The sequence below is a fragment of the Pterocles gutturalis genome, unplaced genomic scaffold (genome assembly GCF_000699245.1).
Source record: "Pterocles gutturalis isolate BGI_N339 unplaced genomic scaffold, ASM69924v1 scaffold8647, whole genome shotgun sequence".
Classification (NCBI taxonomy): Eukaryota; Metazoa; Chordata; class Aves; order Pterocliformes; family Pteroclidae; genus Pterocles; species Pterocles gutturalis.
In genome coordinates, this window is record NW_010112739.1 from 23,619 (window position 1) to 42,573 (window position 18,955).

Below are 18,955 nucleotides of genomic sequence, written 5' to 3' on the forward strand. Positions count from 1 at the left end.
CCTCATTTACCCCCATGTGCCACACAGAACAGCACAGTGAAGCAAGACTCAAATTGCAGGATTTCAGCCTTGCCATGCTATTTTATATAGATGTTTCAGCTCCAGGTGACAATGGGATTTGTCTCTCTAAACATCAGATCAACTCAGTCACCTTGGATATTATGTCACCAAGCTTTCACTCCTCAAAAAGAAATGGCCAATAAGTAATTTTAAAGTCATTAATTCCTTTCTACTGCAAGGGTGTTTTAACTTTCAACTAAGTTCTCAAAGTTTTTTTGGCCAGTTTCCTCAAAGAGTTGTTTCTTACATACATACTACCAAGAATTTAAAGTGGTGGCTGAGAACTTAAGTTTCCACCACTAGGGTATTCACTCATGGCAGTTCTGTTCAGGTAGCAGAATGGCCATTTGCCTTCAGACAGGAAGGACTATGCACTTTGCTGCCCACATCAAAGGTACAAAGACAGCGAGAATAAGAAGAAAGAGCCACCATAACTTGTATCAAGGTACGGGATGCAAGACTTCCACCATCATTTAATGCATGACAGATCACTGCATAAGCACTGAACTTCAAGACCAGGATTGGGCACAGGGAGCAAGGGCAGGTAAAACCAAGGACAGCCTCAGGACTGCTTGTGCATTTATGTGAACCAAACCCACAATGCTCCAGTTTGCATTTTGAAAATGGCTGTTTGTTTTGTTTTCAAGGAGTTGAATAAAGCCACCACATGACACGGCAGTTCACTAAACACAAGAGTGGTCCCTTATCTGTTTTACTGCATTCTGCTTTGGGCAGATGCAATGCAAATTGGCAAGGAACACAATCAGTCAGCAAGGATCCTGGTCAGTATTTTGCCAGCTGGATGCTGTTTTCCCCACTTAAAGGCAAAGTTAAAAGATACATTGATTAAAAATTAAAATAGTTAGTGTTTCAACCAATTCCGGGGGGGGGGACTGCTGTTGGCTAAATAAGCTCTTTGTAGTTTTTTCTTTTGTGACAGCACCATCAAATAAGAGATTAGATCAGAACAGAAGCAAGATACAGGCTGTTCAGAAAGCAAACAAGGAGGCAAACCTGTTGTGTTCTCTTAGCAGTCATCTCTGCACAGAGACCAGATGACCAGCTTGCTACAGAACCATCTGAAAGGGAGGGAGGAAGTCATCTTGTCTCAGATCAAGTCCGCTTCCTGAGCCCCAGTGCACACACTTACAACAGTTAGTTCAGTGCAGTTTAAATTCAAGTCACTTAGTTTTAGCTTGCAAGCAATACTTCTGGGAAACAATTGTGTCTGCAGCCACACATTTTGTACCTTTATTAGAAGGTGATACTTCAGTTCCTGGTAGAAGAACTCTGTGTATGGTCCTTATCTCTCTTCCCTCACAATTTCAGACTGCTCACCCCCAGAAGCAAGTCAGGCAATATTTCAGCAGTGGTTTCCACATTGTGAGGGAAGAACCAGCATTGTACAGGTTGCTTTCTAAGGGCTGTTTTATACTTCACACACCTAAACGTCAAACTACATCACCACAGGATAAATACCTGTACTTGACCATTAGTACAAGATTCTGCAGCTAGACACGCGCATGTTACAGCAGGCTGAGTGGGCCATCAAGGAAGAGTCACAGAACAACATGTAGTGTACCAGACAGATAACTTTTCTTCCAGGTTTGGCTAATTTGATCCTCTTATTAAGCAGGACAAGTTGGTGGTGGCAAATCCAGCACCACTGGCTGGTTTGCTGGTAATCATTCATTTCACCATTTCTATATTCTTCCTCTCTGTTCCCAACAGTTATGTTGCAGACTATAGAAGCAATGGAGTTCTTTCCCCAGCCGGTTGCTCTTTCTGAAAAAATTCTTTGATATGCAGTAGCTTGTTATGGATCCTCTCTCTTAGGGGAGGGATATGATGGCTAGGGTCCAACACATTAGTGCTTCTGCGCTCCCTTTCCCGCTTCCAGGTGAGATAGGGGTGCGGTGGGAAGGGCACTTCACTTCTCTCTCGGCGAAGCTGCACAGTTACTCCACTGAGGGCTAGCATTGCCCACACTGACAGGATAATGAAGTCTGAAAGTGAAAAAAGAAACAGATTCCTGTATCAAAGCAGAACATTCTTTCCTTCCCCAAGCACAAACACTGAACAAGTTTAGCAACAGAAAGGAATGAAGTATTGCCTCTGCATCCTCACACATCTAGAGGATATCAATGCAAAGGCAAGAACACATGGAGTGAGATGAGCCTGTTCAGTCACCATATTAGGCCTTTTGACTGCCCACTCTGCAAACTCATCAGCAAGGTGGCAGTGCAAGCCTGAGCAGCACCTTCCACAAGTGCCTTTGTCACATAACACCTGCTGGAAGGTTGCTGCCTTTGAGTTGACTCAGTATCTCTTTCGAAGGACTAGAATCTATTAATCTGGATGTTAAATCTCACACCATACTTAGTGTTCTCCTTTCATCCCTTACTACCCTCAACACTCACTGTTTATAATGGAACCAAAAAAAAAGTCTTAAGAGCAGCACTCACCATTTGTTTGAAAAGGTACATTGGTGTAAGCTCTGCTGAAGTAATCATTGAGAATCCTTCGGAGTATATCCAATGTGATATAAGCAAGACTTGTGTAGACATAACAAGCAATAGCTAGGATCACTGCATAAGAGCCTACTATTCCACAGGCCAGTATGTTTAGCTAGAGAGGAAGGAAAAAACCACAATACAGCTTTAGGCAACTGATAAACAACTCTTTATTCCCCACCTCCTCAAGGCAGTATATTTTGTATCAGTTCTACAAAAAAATTGACTGTATACACTTGTTATCCAGACATCCTGTTAAGACAGCAGAAGTCAACTAAACACAAGCATTAATGGATGCTATTTCCACCATTGCAAAGAGTCATTCCTTTGATTATGGGCCATTTAGCACAAGTAGGACTAAATAGGAACTCCCTAGAGCTGGTCCCATGCTGAGATTCATGAAGCTGTATTAGGTCCTCCACACACATCCCACAGGGCTATATTTTTTATTAAGTCCGACACACCCCTTCCTCCCTCCTCCTGAGATGACAGTGCAGATTACTTACAATTCTTGGACAGCCAACAAAAAGCACTGGAATCATCAAGGCTACAGAAGAAAAAGTCACCCAGAACACAACATCATCACGAAAGACTCTGTAGTCTCCTGCAAAGACACCATGTTTCACATGCAATTTACTAGATAGCAAAACATTTCATTTTTTGTAAGTGGTTGGGGGTGAGCTTTTCCCCCATAGATTCTGTACACTCAGAAATCTAGAGTACAGTGCTGAAAAGCTTAGCTTTTGAACTCAAATACTGATCGTTTAAGATGTAACACAGTTACCCAAAATAAGAACAGAAAAAGCCTGTCCCAGTTGAGTATTGGCTCTTTAAGTTGGGACAGCAGATCTTGTCCATGAAACAAAGATGTCTGATGAGGTATACATTACTTATCTGATAAGAAAGAAAAGTACTAGAGTACTTCTGCCCAACAAGAAGCCATTTTATTGCTTATATAGTTTTATAATCTATAAACCTGCACCTATGTAAGTTTGACTCTAGAGCACAGTGCAAGTGCAGCCATCACAACACGAGGCAACAAACTCTTCTGGCTTTAGGAAGAGTAATTAAGTCACTTAAACACTACTTTGTTCCCCCTGCTTTCTAAGGCCTGCCAGTTAAACAGAAGGGACAAGCTGACCCCCAGCCGAGCCACAGGTTTACTTTAATGAAGAGCAACCAGGGACTGCATGGATTACCACAGAATTGTGGCTTAAGTCAAACACAGATGACTGGAGAATGAAATTCTGCACCACCAAGGGATCTTAAGTAGAAGAGCTTTGAGACTGAAAATTACAATAGAGAAAGCAGTCTGATGCTCTGATGTCCCTGATGGATCCCAGGTCAGCAGCCTCACTTGCTTTTAAGTGATTTGTTTATTGCTTCTCTCTTCTGAAAGCCATTCTAAAAGATCTTGACAAAGTTAATCCAGCTGCAAATACAAGTTTGACTCTTACAGGGTAGTGGTCCCAGAGCCTTGCACTGTAGTATGGTGAAAGTAACAGCAAGAGCTCTTAATTCTTGATACCTTTATGACTGAAACCTTCAAGTTAGACTGCAGATTTCTACTGTATCTTGCTCTGGATAGAGAACAAGACAGACAGCAAATCCTTGCCTGCAGCAAAGCTGATGCCACAGACTTCTGCAATGGCATGCATCTTAGGTGGGAAGAGCCTCAGCAAGTTCTCTGCAGACTAAGCAGTTTCCTTTTCCCACCTTTTCTGCACCCATGCAGAATCCCTAAGTAGTTTTAATTACAGCACACCTGAAAGGTTTCAGGTACATCGCTATTCCTCCCAACACTGGAAAGGGAAAGTTAAACATCACACCAAGACAAATCAGACAGGGGCATTTATCTTAGAGCCTTGCAGTGTCCCTGTAACACAGGAGGAATGCTTCACTCAATAGCCAGTACCTTGCAGAGTATTTCAGTGCATACCTAGTGGAGTGAAGACAACTGTCGATGAAAAGAGAAATCCCAGCACAAGTCCAATAATAAACATACAAAGTAGGACAGAGCCAAATCTCCACCAGCTTGCAACCAGGAAAAACCCTCCAATAATTCCAGCCACTGCTGTCAAAAGAAGACGCACTGAAAAAGAAAAGGGGAAGTTCCAAACTAAGAATTGTGGCAACACTCTGAAAACATCAGTTACTGCAATAGCATTCAGCAGCTTTACTTACATGCTTGATTTTGTTACCTAACGAAAACTTTTTTATAAAAGCCAAGAGTATCAGTATTTGCTTCACGCATTTCACTCAAGAGTCCAGTCTGCAACTGAGGGTGTGCAACTGAAAGAGTGGCATAGGACTGGAATTAAAGTCTTGCTACTATGTACATTTATGCCTTCAGTTCCCAGGGCAGTTACAGGCAGAACAGCTAGTGCGTATGTATTAAAAAGTAACTATATGAGGCAGACAAAAGGAACTAATTCTTGACAGTCTAACAAGCAGGATGTAAACCTTCCACTCTGTCATTTTACAGATGAAATCTGCATTGATGTGAAACTGAGTTCCAACCATTATGAAAGCAGAAGAAAGTATATTGCAAATTTCCAAAGTTTCTAAAACCCTGTATCTTCCTTGGATAGATACTCAAATTTGTCTTCTACAATTGCAGCTATTTAATTCTGCATCACTATTTGACGTCAGAAGCAAGTTACTCTGTTGTGTATTCAGCTATTACAGTAATCAGAGCTCAATTCAAGTACCCAGGTATCATCCTCCTATCCTTCCTAAGGCTAGCCAACAAGAAGCACAACTGAGATGTTTTCTTTTTTTTTTAATTAGAGGATTCATACCAATAATATTTTGGGAAGAGCACAGGGTATCCTGACACATCTACTCACCATCATAACCAAGGCCAGTTACCCTTGTAATGAATACAAAGAAGAAGAATCCTGTGAATATGAAGCCCATGAAGAATAAGTCTAGAGAAAAAAGGGGGAAAAAAAAAGATTTAGTATGCTGTCATATCACTTCATACCAAGCCCACTTCAGTACATCTTCATGTTACAACAGGGAAGGAACATCTCAGCTCACTGCCTGAGAAGCACAAAAGGAAAGCCAGACAGTACTTTGTTCTGCAAAAGGGCATCCTCAAGCACTTCAAACAGTAAATAAATTACACATTTATATTTATGTTCCCCAGCATGCACCCTAGTTCTTGGTTCCTGTTGAATACCAGAAGGTTCTTGCTCTGCACTTTAAAGCTCTGATCCTGTAAAGCAAAGCAGTGGACCTAATTTGCATGTAATCACCATCAAGTGATTCTTAGTAATAACACCACCATTCTAAGTTACTGCAAGTTAGATCTATGAAATTCTAACCAGATATACGAGAAGAAAAAACATTCAGTACCTGTTTTCCAGAATCTGTGTCCAAAAAAGCAAGTGAAAAGACCAAGCACAGCAAAAGCAGTGAAGAATACTTTGGTAGAGAGTTTGCCTACATGGAGAAAGAGAGAGTTACTAAAGCATTCCACCTAGTAGTCCCAACAATGAGACTACGGTAAGGTCAGGTTGCTGTCACTGAGTCTACTGACAACTTAATAGCTGCCACTCCTTCAGACACACCATGTGAGCAGATCTGCAATGCCTGAACTAACGGTTATCTTGACAGGATCTCCAACAGAATATTGAAGTAGTTCCAGTCTGATTAAGAAATCAAGAGTTTCCTCCTTTATTCAAAAGGCTGAAATTTCTGTAACAATTAAGCAGCTGTAACTTGCTGTTTATGATTCAGCTACCTGAAAATTCTTTGCTCAGCTCTACAAAAGGGACAACCAACCATCTATAAAAATCAGTGCTACAGGATTAGTGACCAAGACAGCAGCTATAGTCTTTATCACTGCAGCCTTCACCGTAGTCTCCCTTTAATACATTTTCCATGCAACAGAAAGGACGATCAGCATCCCAGTATGGCTCACCTCTGTCTCCTAGGCAAAATTTTTACAGGAATTTAAGCTATTTGAAACAAGTAAGCCACATTTTCCTTGTTTTCCAAATTAGAAATAAGGGGTTTAGTCCTTGATTTTTTTTGTCTCATGTTGCTGTAACACAACACGAAGGTCGATAAGTTACTTGTGTTACAGTATACAATAAATAATCACAAGAAAAAAAAAATCTTACTTTAAGAACCACATTCTACCCATTATTCTTGTCCCTTCCACAGGCATAATCGAAGTGGTAGCTTTGCTCTTTTTCCACTCAAATTCTATCACTTTATAGCTTTGTACAAAGTAGCATGACTTTGTAGTCATTTCACTATTGCTGACACTACCTTCATGCTTATTTTAGGTGACTATCTCCTTCCAAAATATTTGTAGGCTACTGATTCCTGTTAGCACCAGCACAGTTTGGAAGAAAGTCAGGCTGGGCCCTAGTCTAGTTCATGCTTTATTAGCTTAGTCTAACGTGCAGCATCTATAGTCCTACAAGTGATTTAAGATTATATATCTATCCAATTCAAAAGGAAAAATCTAGAGCAGTACTACAGAGTTGAAAGTTATATATTCACAAGCCACATATTAAACCTCCCTTAAGTTAAATCTTCAATTGATAATAGCCCTCCTTAGTCTTATCATTCTAGACTTTCTTCTCAATCAAGAAGTAGACTTTATGATAAAGTAACAAAATACATCCAGTGTAAAACTAATAGCTCCTTCACATATGCAAAAAAAATATCAGAAGTACCACTCAGCATGTTGGAGCACAAGAAGCTCAACAGGAATTGTCAAGGATGTACAAGTCCCAACTTACTGAGAGAAGAGCAGTTATCCACCAGGTCAGCAAAGCTGCAGGCATATGTATGCACAGGTATGTATGCAGCAGATGTATTCCAAAGAGGATCCCATACTATGACATTGTAGATCACACCTTGTCCAGGAAGTGAGGAAAAGTAAACATTGGTCTTGTCATCAGTTGTCAGGGTAAGCATCTGGAACAGTAAAGAATATTTTTAACTGCAACGAATTGCTTATCAACATGTCATCAGCAACAGTGACGTGTCCTCACAGCTGAGGCAATACTCAGCAGCTCAAGGAAGTTGATCAGCAAGAACTCCAGGCAAGAGCTCTCCTATTCTGAACCCTCCTCAGTACTACCAATTGAAGCATTGAAGGCTCACAGGACAGGCTCCACTTCCTCCAACATTACTATGTTTTCTGACAGGGGAGAAGATTCTCCCACTCACATGTTTTGCTCCTCCCCATTTGAGGACACAGTTCAGGTTCCCTGCCAGTCTGCCAACCCACGTCTGGCCTCTGAAGTAGGCAAGGCTGCCATTCTACTCCCTAGCAAGACCAGACAGGTTATGGCCACTAAGATTCTCCTCTGTCCCTTCCAGTCTCTTTGCTGGGGGGTACGTCACCATGAAGCATTTGCTCTCACATATCAGATCTCTTTATACCACTCCAAATGCTGCCCATTTCTAGTCCAGTTCTGCTATATTCTCCTCTTTCCTCTCTTCTTTGCATTCGCTGCTCAGTCCTCATCATGTGAGTGTGCCAGACCTCAGCATCTATCAGGCATTATAGGAGACTATCCATCTTTGCCTGAAGTGGCTTTATTTCTGGATTTACAGGCGCTTATTGTCAATATAGCTATAGGCAAGCTGGCCTCAACATCACTCAAGGAGCACTGTGGCTAAAGCAGTATTCGGTAAGCAGGAAGACACTGCAATAAGATCTTGTTTAACTGAGAAAGGGTGCAAGACACAGAAACATCTCAGACCAGTCACTAACATCTACCTAATATCAGAGTCCACTGCAAGAAGCCTCAATTCTGCCTCAAATTCTGGTTGTGCTAACTAGCTATCTCTATCCTGAGAGAGTGGTTGCCATTTTGCATGTAGCACTCGCTGTATCCTTCCTAGTCAGAAATCCCTGATACAAGCAAGAAGCCTGAAGCATCAGCTGCCTGCTTATGTCACCACTCAAGGAAGACAAGTACAAAAGAGAAAATTTAAGGTAGTGCCACTGCCACACGCCTGCTACACCTGTGCTTCAGACTTACTTTAATGCCGTTAGCTTTGATACTTCGCACCTCAGACATCTTCCGTATGTGGCTCATGAGTACCATCTCAGAAAGTTCATTCTCTGGTAAGAAGTACTGGTACACATCATAGCGCAGTCGCCATCTGGAGTTCTGACCAGTCCCTGAATCACAGGACGGCGGGCTTGCTCCTCTACATTTAAAAAGAGATAAGTTACATGCCCAGCGCAAGCCCCCAGATCTTAATGTTAATTTTCAAAAGTTCCCTGTCTGAGTTGGCAGTATTTGGCTTTTGCTCTTTAGAAGTTAACACCAGCAACTAATCCAAAACTAGACCGCAAACGTTTATGAGCACAAACTACAGCAGTACTATGCAGAACCACCCTGAAGCAGGTGGTGTCTGTGCTGGTGCCCACCTTTACATTTACAGAGGCTTCCTATGAGTTATCATAAGGAATCAGCACAAGAATTCCAAGAGGTCACAACGGTGAAAGATCACAGCATCACTGTTAGTATTTCCATACATGCTATATATACAGGTCTGTGAACATAGCCTTCCCCATTCCCTGCCTATAACCTGTGACACCAGGCACCATTCAGCAAATAGTGCCTTAGAACTTGAAGTCTCAATGCTAAACAAAATTATAGGTCAATATCATGCTTCAGTACCAGTAACAGAATGAAACTGGCTATAATACACAATTGCTCCTCAGATTAAGTCATTATGAGGAATTGGAAGATGCAGTATTTGCTGACTGCTTGCACATCTGAAGTTACATAACCTCTCCCACAAGACACAACTCTCAACTTTTCTCTCTCATGTATTACCTCTCCCCCTCCTCCTTTCCCTCATTTACTTATGAGTTTGCTGCAGAAAACAAGATTCCTGACAGCAGCTGGATGGTTAGCCTTTTCGGCAGAATCTTATTTTATGATCTTGGCCAAATATAGGACAAAGAAGTGCACTGAAGTTTTTCACACACCTGGTATATCCCAAGTTTGCAGGGGCAAACTTGATGTGTATATCAACCAATGTATAGTCCAGGTAAATATTCGGATCCACTTCCAAGTCAAATTCGAGATTGCAGCCTCCAGGAATAGGATCTAGAACACAGAAAAGATAACTGTATAGTTTTTACTTCCCCCTTACACAGCATGAAAATAGTTCTAAGACCTCCACAATGCATGTACTTGCAGGCATGGTCTGCTTGCTCAGCACATTAAATTGTCAGGTTCTAGTCCTGTAGATGAAACAAATGGTTTCACTGCAGTCTAAGATAGGTCCTGATACATATGCAAAGCACTTTTCTGCTGCAAGGCTGAAGTTGTGCATAGGATGTACTGTATGGTCTTGTCACAACTCACAATTCATCAGTAATACTAAGCTTTTTCAGCCCATTTCCAAAGAATTTCTGGCATCTCCATCATATGTCCACATCATGTAAGAATATCACCTCTGAAAGGTCAACACTTGATTTCACAGTTAACTTGTACTAAGAGCTGGTATCCCTTAACAAGTAATAAGAACATACCTTTCTCCATATACGGAATAGAAATAGCTGTGCTGAGCACCTGGCTAGCATCCAGTGATCGAAGGTACCATGTACATACGCTCTGTTGGGGTCGAAGGATGGAAACCAGTCCTTTGTCTACTCCAGTTCCTGAACTGTTCACAGATGGATTCTGGACAAAAACAAATTATATGAACAAACAGTTCTCGAGAAGATTTCCACCACAGCTTGATGTATTGCACAGGAATTGTGTTTCTGCCACAAACCTGTAGGACACATTTCTGTGCCAGTCACCACAGATGAGGCATTCAGCCCCTAGCTAGCTAGTAAAAAAGGAAGACTAGTAAAAAAAGATAGTAAAAAAAAAAAGGAGCTGGAAAAAAGGGAGTGGCTTCTGACATGACACACAGCCTAGTTCAGGCTCACAAACCCAAGTGATAAGTTTGAGACTACTAAAGAGTTAATAATCACAAGCAGAGACCAGTCGGAACAGGTCGAAAGTGGTCGCAATAGAGCGCAACTGGTTGAGACCAGTTGAGGCCAATCGGAACCGGAAGAAACCAGCCTGGAACCCATCGGGAGCCTACTGCTATAGACCCATAGTGACTAGTAAAGGTGTAAAAAGATTGGAATGCCCCTCACAAAGTGTTGTGAGATGGCACTAAAGGGTATTCTGGGAACCAAAGTGCAGAAGCACTTCACTGTCTTCATCAGAATGGAGATGACTATACGGTAGCTGGCTTAACATTACCTATACCAGACAAGTCCTTGGGGCCAGGTCAGCTACTGACCCAATGCCCACCAGTACCATCCTTTTCTGAACCAGGGTCTTGAGGAAAGATTGGGCAGCAATGGCAGTGTCACACTCACATGGCTAGAACAACCAGTTGGCCTCCAGTCAAATATTTTTCAGCATGGAAAATGTGGTTTTTTCCAAGACAACCACAGTTATCTGAGGCAACACTGTAAAGAGGCACTTTGGACCTAGCAGGCTTTAAGGTCTGTCTCAGCTCCACATTTCCAGAGGCAAACCAGCCCTAAAAGCAATACACCCATATTTTTGCACCACTGTCCTTGGTCCAGTAAGGCAAATGACTGCAAAGAGGGTCTGAAATGACAGCAAAAAATTCCACCACTGGTAGTCCAAGACTAAATAGGGATAACAGGAATGCTTTAGCCCTGTAATCCTTGCTATTTCACCAGTACAAAGACAAGTGAGCAGCTGGGTGACTTGCGTTTCAGGTTATTCACCTCCTAAGCTTCCCAAGATACTTCTTGGCACTCTCTCTACCCTCATTTGGCAAATACTGATGGCGAGCAGGAAACTGGATGATAACTGTCAGATCTCCATCTACTACCTGCAGCTTAGTCCATGTTCTGCTCAAACACCACTTAGAGCCTCACAGCACTTAAAATCAGTATTTTAAGTTGCATCCCATTAACAACGGGACAAACTGAGGCTAGTGTATAGCAGTAGGAATGCTTATATTGTTATCTAGAAGTAGCAGACTTCACTATAATGTGGAGGAATTTCTCCATATAGTGTGGAGGAATTTCTCCATATCCCACCAAAGGAGAGTTAAATTCAGGACAAGCAGCTGGAATAACAAGACCGTATCTGCAGTGGCTAGATCCAAGCCACAAAAAAAGACACAAAAACAGCTGACAATCAGACATCCCAAAGTAAGCATGTTTATTGTATAAGGTATCTGGTAAATACTGATCATGAACCTAGTTTTAATTTGACAAGCTGATGGACAGTAGTCAGCAGTCACATGTCAAAAGCACCGCTTCCACCAAGAGCAAGAGTCTTGAAACATTTTCAAGCCAGCTCTGGAATTTCTTTAGCATTCAGTCCTCCAAAATAGCAGCTACGACATAAGTATGAGAAAGTATTACTTTAGCTTCAGAAATCCTAAGAGCCATGCAGGTAAAATATTCATATTATACAGCTTCCGTTCCATATTCCCACATGTACCAGAGCCAACTCCTTTGTTGAAAGAAAAGTAGCACTTAAGAACAGAAGTGACACTCTTACTGTACCTTATCAAAGGATATCACCACATCGCTTTTCTGAGCATGTACTTGAAAAATAATGACAGTCACATTGCTTGCAATGTTCCTGATTACAGCTTCCACTGGATTGGTCTGGTTAAGTAGCACGTTCCTGAATTTTCCCAAGGAGAGCTCAAGAAGACCTGCATTACAAGAAAAGGAAGATCCACTTTTTTTGTCAAGAGGGAAGCAATTACCAAGGGGAGCCTGAAAGCTTCAGTAGCCCAACATTAGTCATCTGGGAACAGAACAAGATATTGTTTTACACCATTCTCACCCTGTAAGCTGTATTAAGGTTTGAGACTACTACACACAAAGCTACACCTACAAGAACAGATACAGATAGAAAACCCATCATGCAGCCTGGTACTCACCGAAGCACATAGGGCAGGACTTCCTGCCAACAACACCGTATTTGATACAGGCGAGCTCATCCGCAACAGACACTAGCTGCAGCTGACCAGATAGTGCAATCAACAGCAAGTAACATTGAGTAGAGTAAATAAGAGAGGATACTGAGGACACTTGCTCCTCAGCAAATACAGGCAAGTATGCTTGTATTAGCCAGTCAACTCGCATAATACCAGTTAGACTTCCTGGGTGAATTCCCAGACCATGGGAACTGGAGTCAACTTCAATAGCAGAGTGAAATCTGTAGTTTACATATGCATACTTACCCACTTTCAACCTTTTCACATGTCTTTTGCTCCCACACTATTCTTAACCATTAGGACTGCTGGACCCTGATTTCTACACCTAAAAATCTAACTAATTTTTTCCAAGGTACAATGAAGACTATTTTTTCTTATGATGAGCATAATCCCATGATCCACTGTCATTTTAGTTTAATGAGAACCACATGACCTAGGATGTTAACATTCTTTGAGAATCAGCTTTGGCTTGTCATTCAAGTCCTGCAAGAAAGCCAGGTTTCTCCCTGTGCTGGGCTCTTGAGGGATGGGGAACGTCAAGTGAGGAAAGAAGCAGCTGTACAGAAGCCATAAGATTCTCTTTTGTTGTTGGTTAGCAGGCAGTCCAGATGCTGGAAGAGCACGTACAACGCCTTTTGGGCGTTTGCCTTTTTCCCCCCCACCAAATTCCCCTGTGTGAACACAGTACCCCAGCCTAAACACATACACAACGACGCTGCCTATTCTAGTGTAAAGGGCTGATACTGTTAAGTACTCCCTCAGAAGCACAGACTAACCAACAGCACCATCCCATATACACTGTTGCTGATGACTCCAGTTGTCTCCCACCCAAAAAAGTGAAGGATTGTCTTCTCATCTGAAACTCTGTACCCAGTACTCTGTACACCTTTCTTGTTATTTTTCCACTCTTCCCTGACAAGAACTGGCATCTTTGGCCAGCTTTCTTTGCTTCTTCATGATATGTAAAGAGGTGAACTCCTACCCTCATGCCTCCTCCACTCATCTTACAGCAGAGGAAGAAAGGCAGGAAAAATTTAACTCATCTCGCCTTGCTAAATTCAATCCTTACATGCTTGCCCCCAAAATTTGACATTGCATCACCAATAAAACCCCAGACGAAATATGGGGATCATAAGCCACCTAGGAAAGGGGAAAAAAAAGAGTCTCAATTTTTCCTGCCCCATCATCTGTAGCTTGTGTTAAGATAGAAAAGGTTCTACTTCAAGTTTTCAAACAGTAAATAACATAAAATCAGAGCTACGGAAAAGCTTTGAGTATTATTCAGTTTCAGCTAGAGTCCCTGGAGCAGCATTCAGATAGCCTTGCCTTCACAAGACCCCTTTCCTCCTTAGCCCTTAAGTTCTATCAAAAATGCAACTAGCAGTATGAATGCTGAAGAAAAGCATTAAAAAGGCACAGACTATACATCTATGCACTCAGAAATTCGGAGTGAAAGCTTAGAATGCAGGAAAAGTGTCTTTGATCTTTAAGAACTTCAGCACAGTCTCATAAACTGCAAAATGTTCACACTTACACGTTCTTTTTTTAAAAAAAAGCTGAAACCATATACATCCTTCCTATGCTCTACAGCAAGGGAAAAAAACTGCATTGCTCTGTCTTGTTTCTCACCTCCACTCTATACTCATATCCAGAGGCCTCTGCATAAATAAGAACCAATTCGTCAGCAAGACATGCAGAAACTACTTCAACACGATCATGAGACTCTAAATGTCAGAGGCACAATCTCAAGTTTAATTAGCATGGTAAATTAAAGCATGGTGTTCTACATTGCTTTACTGTTTGCATAATTGCTCCTAAAACAGTGCATGTGACATATTCTAAACCAAAGTCTGGACAGAAGAGCCTAGATTCGGGGTGAAGAACAAGAATGGCTACATCCATCAAACAAGTATTCTTCAGCTTGTTCACAGGCTCCTTGAACCACACCTCTAGCCAGGCTTGAAAGATGACTAAAAGGAGAGCTCACAAGCACTGCAGAACAGCAGAACCTTCCAAGAAGTTTGCTGGAAGGGCAATTGCTACACAGCCACAGACTACAGCACCTTTCCAGCCTTCTCTTTTTCTGTCATTTGAACAAGTCACCGGTGGGGCTCTGAGGCAGAAAGGGAACATTGAGAGCAAGGCAAATGAACCAACTCAATTCATGAGGCCCATTGCTATTGCAAGTTCTCAGACAGGCATGAGACTACCTGAGCCATACAGAGTTCAGTGTTGTCAAAGAGGCTTTGAAGGACAGACACTAAAACCTCCCTGAATACATAGTACTAGCCACAGCATGCAAGCTGCTTCTTTGGGCAAGCTTGATCTCACTGAAGGTAGCACACCAAACAGGACTGCAGGTTTAACAGCACATGCAGCAAAGACAACACCACCACAGAAGTGAGGCAGTTGACCCAGCCAGTCAGAAACAGAGCCAGGAACAAAATCCAGGCATCCCAGCTTTTATTGCTTCACTTGTTTTAAGCAGTGGAGATCCAGAAACACCTTGTAAGGTGCCAAGCTATCCCCTCTCTTCCTTTCCTTGTAGAGATAAGTATGATGGTCACTGCATGTCAGAGTAGTTTTGGGTTAGATACAAAAAAGGAACCCTCACTATTACTGAGATTATCAACTGAAAATATACTTAAAGGAAGTCATCATTATTGAATCCGAGCAAGAGCAGAGCAAAGATGGAGTACGGAGCATGTCTTACTTGGTATACTAGTATTGCCAATACTAGAACAGGAGCACAGATATTTTAGCACATGAAAGAGAACTGATGAGCAGAGATTAACAACAGTCCACTCTATCACTCCACATTGTATCTTTTTCCCACATGAAGGGCACAACCAATAAAGACAGCAAAGGAATTGAACCTCTCAGAGCTGAGATTAAAAGTCCTTGTAACAAAGAAAAGAAACAAAGTAGTCAGCTCTATGGAGGATCAGCATTTACTATCCCTTCCCTGTGACATGCAATGAGCATTTTTTCCCCCCAATGAGCAACAGCCAACTTAAACCATTTCCACTCTGCTGATTGAGTGCCAAGCTCTCAGTTCATCTGATGCTTTAAGTAAACCACATTTCCGGCTCCAACAGTCAAGTGTCACTCCCCATCACCAATAAAGAGCTAACCATACAAGGGTCTTGATGACACCTAGCAGTCCAATTTCCATTAAGAAACATAACTGAAGAAATGCCACTGCTGCCCATGCAGGAACAGTCTTTACCTACAGAGCAGAGCTCAAACAGTGTGTTTGCCTCAGGCAAAGAGGTTCTCCACAACCACAGAAAATGCATTTCTACTCCACACCAACCAGCTTGCAGTAGATATGCAGAACAACTTTACATAAGATTTAAGAGTTAAGAACCTTCCAGCTTAGGAAGTATGTCAAGAAGTAGTCACATGAAGACATTTAATATGGATGAAATGCAAGCTCAGATTGAGAACTAGTTTGAGTAGGGAATGCATGAGCATACAGTTACTTAACAGAATAAAACCAGCAGCCATGTTATATCCAACCTGTAAGGCCATACATACATGGATGAACAGCAGAGTCCTACTACAAGGTCTTCCCACACAAATGAAACCCCAAATAAAGATATCCCCCACCCCACTCCCAAAAGAAGCAAGAAGATTTATGAAAGCGTCTACATTTTAATTGCATGCATGCTTAGAGCAGTTTGATGCTTAAAGCAGCTAGTGCCACAGAACGTGGCTTGTCACAAACTGCACCACTCCCATTACAGAAGACTATCCTGTTCAAGGTATAGATGTCATGAGATCTTCCACAGTCTGAAAAGTGAAGGAAGTACCACCTGTCTTACCTGCTTACAGTTTTACTAATCTACTTTGATTATCAGCCAGAGCACACAAGAACTGGCCTCAGTCACATTGCTGGCACTGTTGATTAAGATGTCACTCACTCATCTGGGCAATAACGCTTCAAGATGCAAGTGACCAGCTGTCCAATACATTCAGACAGCTGAATAGCTTTGTGTGAACCTCTTATTTTAAAACATTGTCTCTGCACAGACTAAACAGCTAGCACAAACCAAATTCATACAGATAAGCTCTGTTTATGAAAAGGGGCACTGCTCAATCCCAATTACACTATAAACTCACTTTAGTTTTTCCAACACTAAACAACCTGTTTTGGATGTAGGAAACAAGGCCAGCTGCACTTCTGCTTCACGAAGGTAGAGCTCCCTGGGGAGGTAACAAACGTGACATAAAAAACACTTTCTCACACATACTAAGTCTGAAGAGCTGCAGCTCATCAAAACCTCAGAGAAGTTATATAGGTCATCACGTACAGATTTTACTTATCAGCACTTTTAAAATGAAGCAGGATATTCTAGCACTAGGAGACAGCAGAGCCCATCCCTGCAAACCTGAGCGTCCAAGGCTGAATAACCACAAGACAAATTTAAATAAGTGAACATTAAGCAAATGTCCTTGTTTGAAGTGCCTAATGATCACCTAGACTTTGGTACACAAATTACACAGCTTACTAGCTTTTCACGAGGAAAACACTTTCCCCTTCCACCCTCAATTCCATAAGAAAATGCAGCAACAGACTCCTTCAAGGCAAAGCAGTTAGCTTAGTCTCACATTCATTCTGCCTTTTTACATACTGTACAAAAATTACTCAACATGACCTATTTTCAATCAAGTCTGTGAGACAAATTGCTTGTGAGCATCTTTTAATATAAACAGTAAAATGTAAGAAACTGAGCCTTCATTCTCAGACCTACTTGCTACCTTCGGGTGCCAACCCTAAGCTTCTAGGGCCTGCAAGAAGCAGGGAACACTTGGCTCTCCAGTAAAATCTTGGTGATGAGACTGGGGGGGAAAAAAGTCTTCCACACCTGAGACTGATTCCAAAGGCTCTCCTGCAGCCTTGCAAAGTATCCCAAGAGTATCTTTCTCCTTCTGGACAATTAAGCTTCATTAGAGACAAGTTTTAAAATAAAGAAAATAATAATAAGAGGAAGATTACATAAACCCTAACGTAAGGGCTCACTCATCTCTAAATTATCTCTGAAAGGAAATCGACTTTTTTTCCCCTTTATTTGAACAGATAAGAGCTTAAGCAGAAAAAAAGTAAGCAGCTATTAAGTCTTCACAAGCTATACTCATTACAGTACATTTACCACTGGACACCTATTTTAGTTCACATGCAGGAACATGGGAATTACAGAAAAAGTCCCTACCAAATAAAGTCAGATTACATCAGCATGGCCAACAAGTAATTTTAGGAACCAAGCTCCAAATTCTAGGGGGTTTCGTTCATCTCCTTAATTTTATAGGTATGGTGGTTTTCAACACACAATTTCCAGGGTCCTGGGATCCACAACCACCTGTACGTGGTCCAAAAAAAAAAAAAAAAAAAAAAAAAAAAACAAAAAACAACCCAACACTATTAACCTTGTTTCCTTTTGCACATAAACTCTTAAGTAGTGAATGCCACCTTCTTTCCTGAGAAGGAATACAACTCTAGACCAGCCTCATCAGCCTGTACCATGTCCCTACAACAGCATAGTGAAAATCACACCAACAGATACATGCAAGAATTAAAATTACGGCATTCATAGCAATTAAGCTGCAAAAAAAAAAAAAATCTTTAAGAAGGGGGAGTGGAGAGGAAACGGGTTCTCCCTGCCCACATCAAGATAACCATGAATATATAAACCCTTCTCTAGCTCCGCAGGCAGCTACATCTTCCCTTTGATCGTCACTTCTGCTCAACTCTCACCACCACCAGGGACACCCCCAAAAAAGGCTGTGCAGGCCCCTCCTCATACCAAGCCCCTTCCCCTCCCTCCTCCTAGACGCCGACCCTTCCAAAAACACCCTCTCGCCGCTACAAGCCAGACTCCACTAGCTCCAAACACCCTCCTGCCGCCTAATGGCGGCCACGGCCCACAGTGTCCTCCCCGTCCCCTTCCCCGCGCCGCACTCACCTGACGCGCCGCCATGGCACAGGACCCCCAGGAGCCCCAAGAGCACCAAGGCGCAGGGAGAGAGCCGCATGGCGCTGTAGAGGGAAGGGGAGATGAGGCTGAGAGCGGGCCAGGGCGCTGAGGAGGGGCTTGGGCCGGGCGGGCCCTGTAAGGCGGCGCAGAGGCGGTGCTCACAGGACCCGCCCAGCAAAGGCTGTTCCCACCGCCCCTCACCCACCTGTGCGAGGAGGCTGAGGTAACAGCTCTAACCGCCCACCGCAGCGGCCTTTATCCTCCCGAGCTGCGTCTGCCGGCTGTGGGGCAGTTACTGGAGGGGGTGAGGGGCTCGGGAAGGTTTCCAGGTTGAGGTGGGAAGGGTTGAATTTTTTTTTTTCAATTTTTAATGCAGGTGTTGGATTTTTTTTTTTTTTCGCCTTATAAATGGCA

General features: G+C 42.4%; 1 protein-coding gene across 1 annotated transcript; it reads right to left on the reverse strand.

Moving 5' to 3' along the window:
• Positions 1-1,803: 1,803 nt before the first annotated feature.
• TM7SF3 (transmembrane 7 superfamily member 3) lies at positions 1,804-18,599 on the reverse strand. The gene is made up of 12 exons (XM_010074178.1): positions 18,530-18,599; positions 12,121-12,275; positions 10,099-10,249; positions 9,550-9,670; positions 8,588-8,759; positions 7,334-7,511; positions 5,934-6,020; positions 5,423-5,503; positions 4,513-4,665; positions 3,080-3,177; positions 2,526-2,688; positions 1,804-2,066 (listed from the first exon to the last, which is right to left on the reverse strand). Exons 1-12 carry the CDS (start codon positions 18,597-18,599, stop codon positions 1,804-1,806), a joined length of 1,692 nt encoding a protein of 563 aa, XP_010072480.1.
• Between the last annotated feature and the right edge of the window lie 356 nt (positions 18,600-18,955).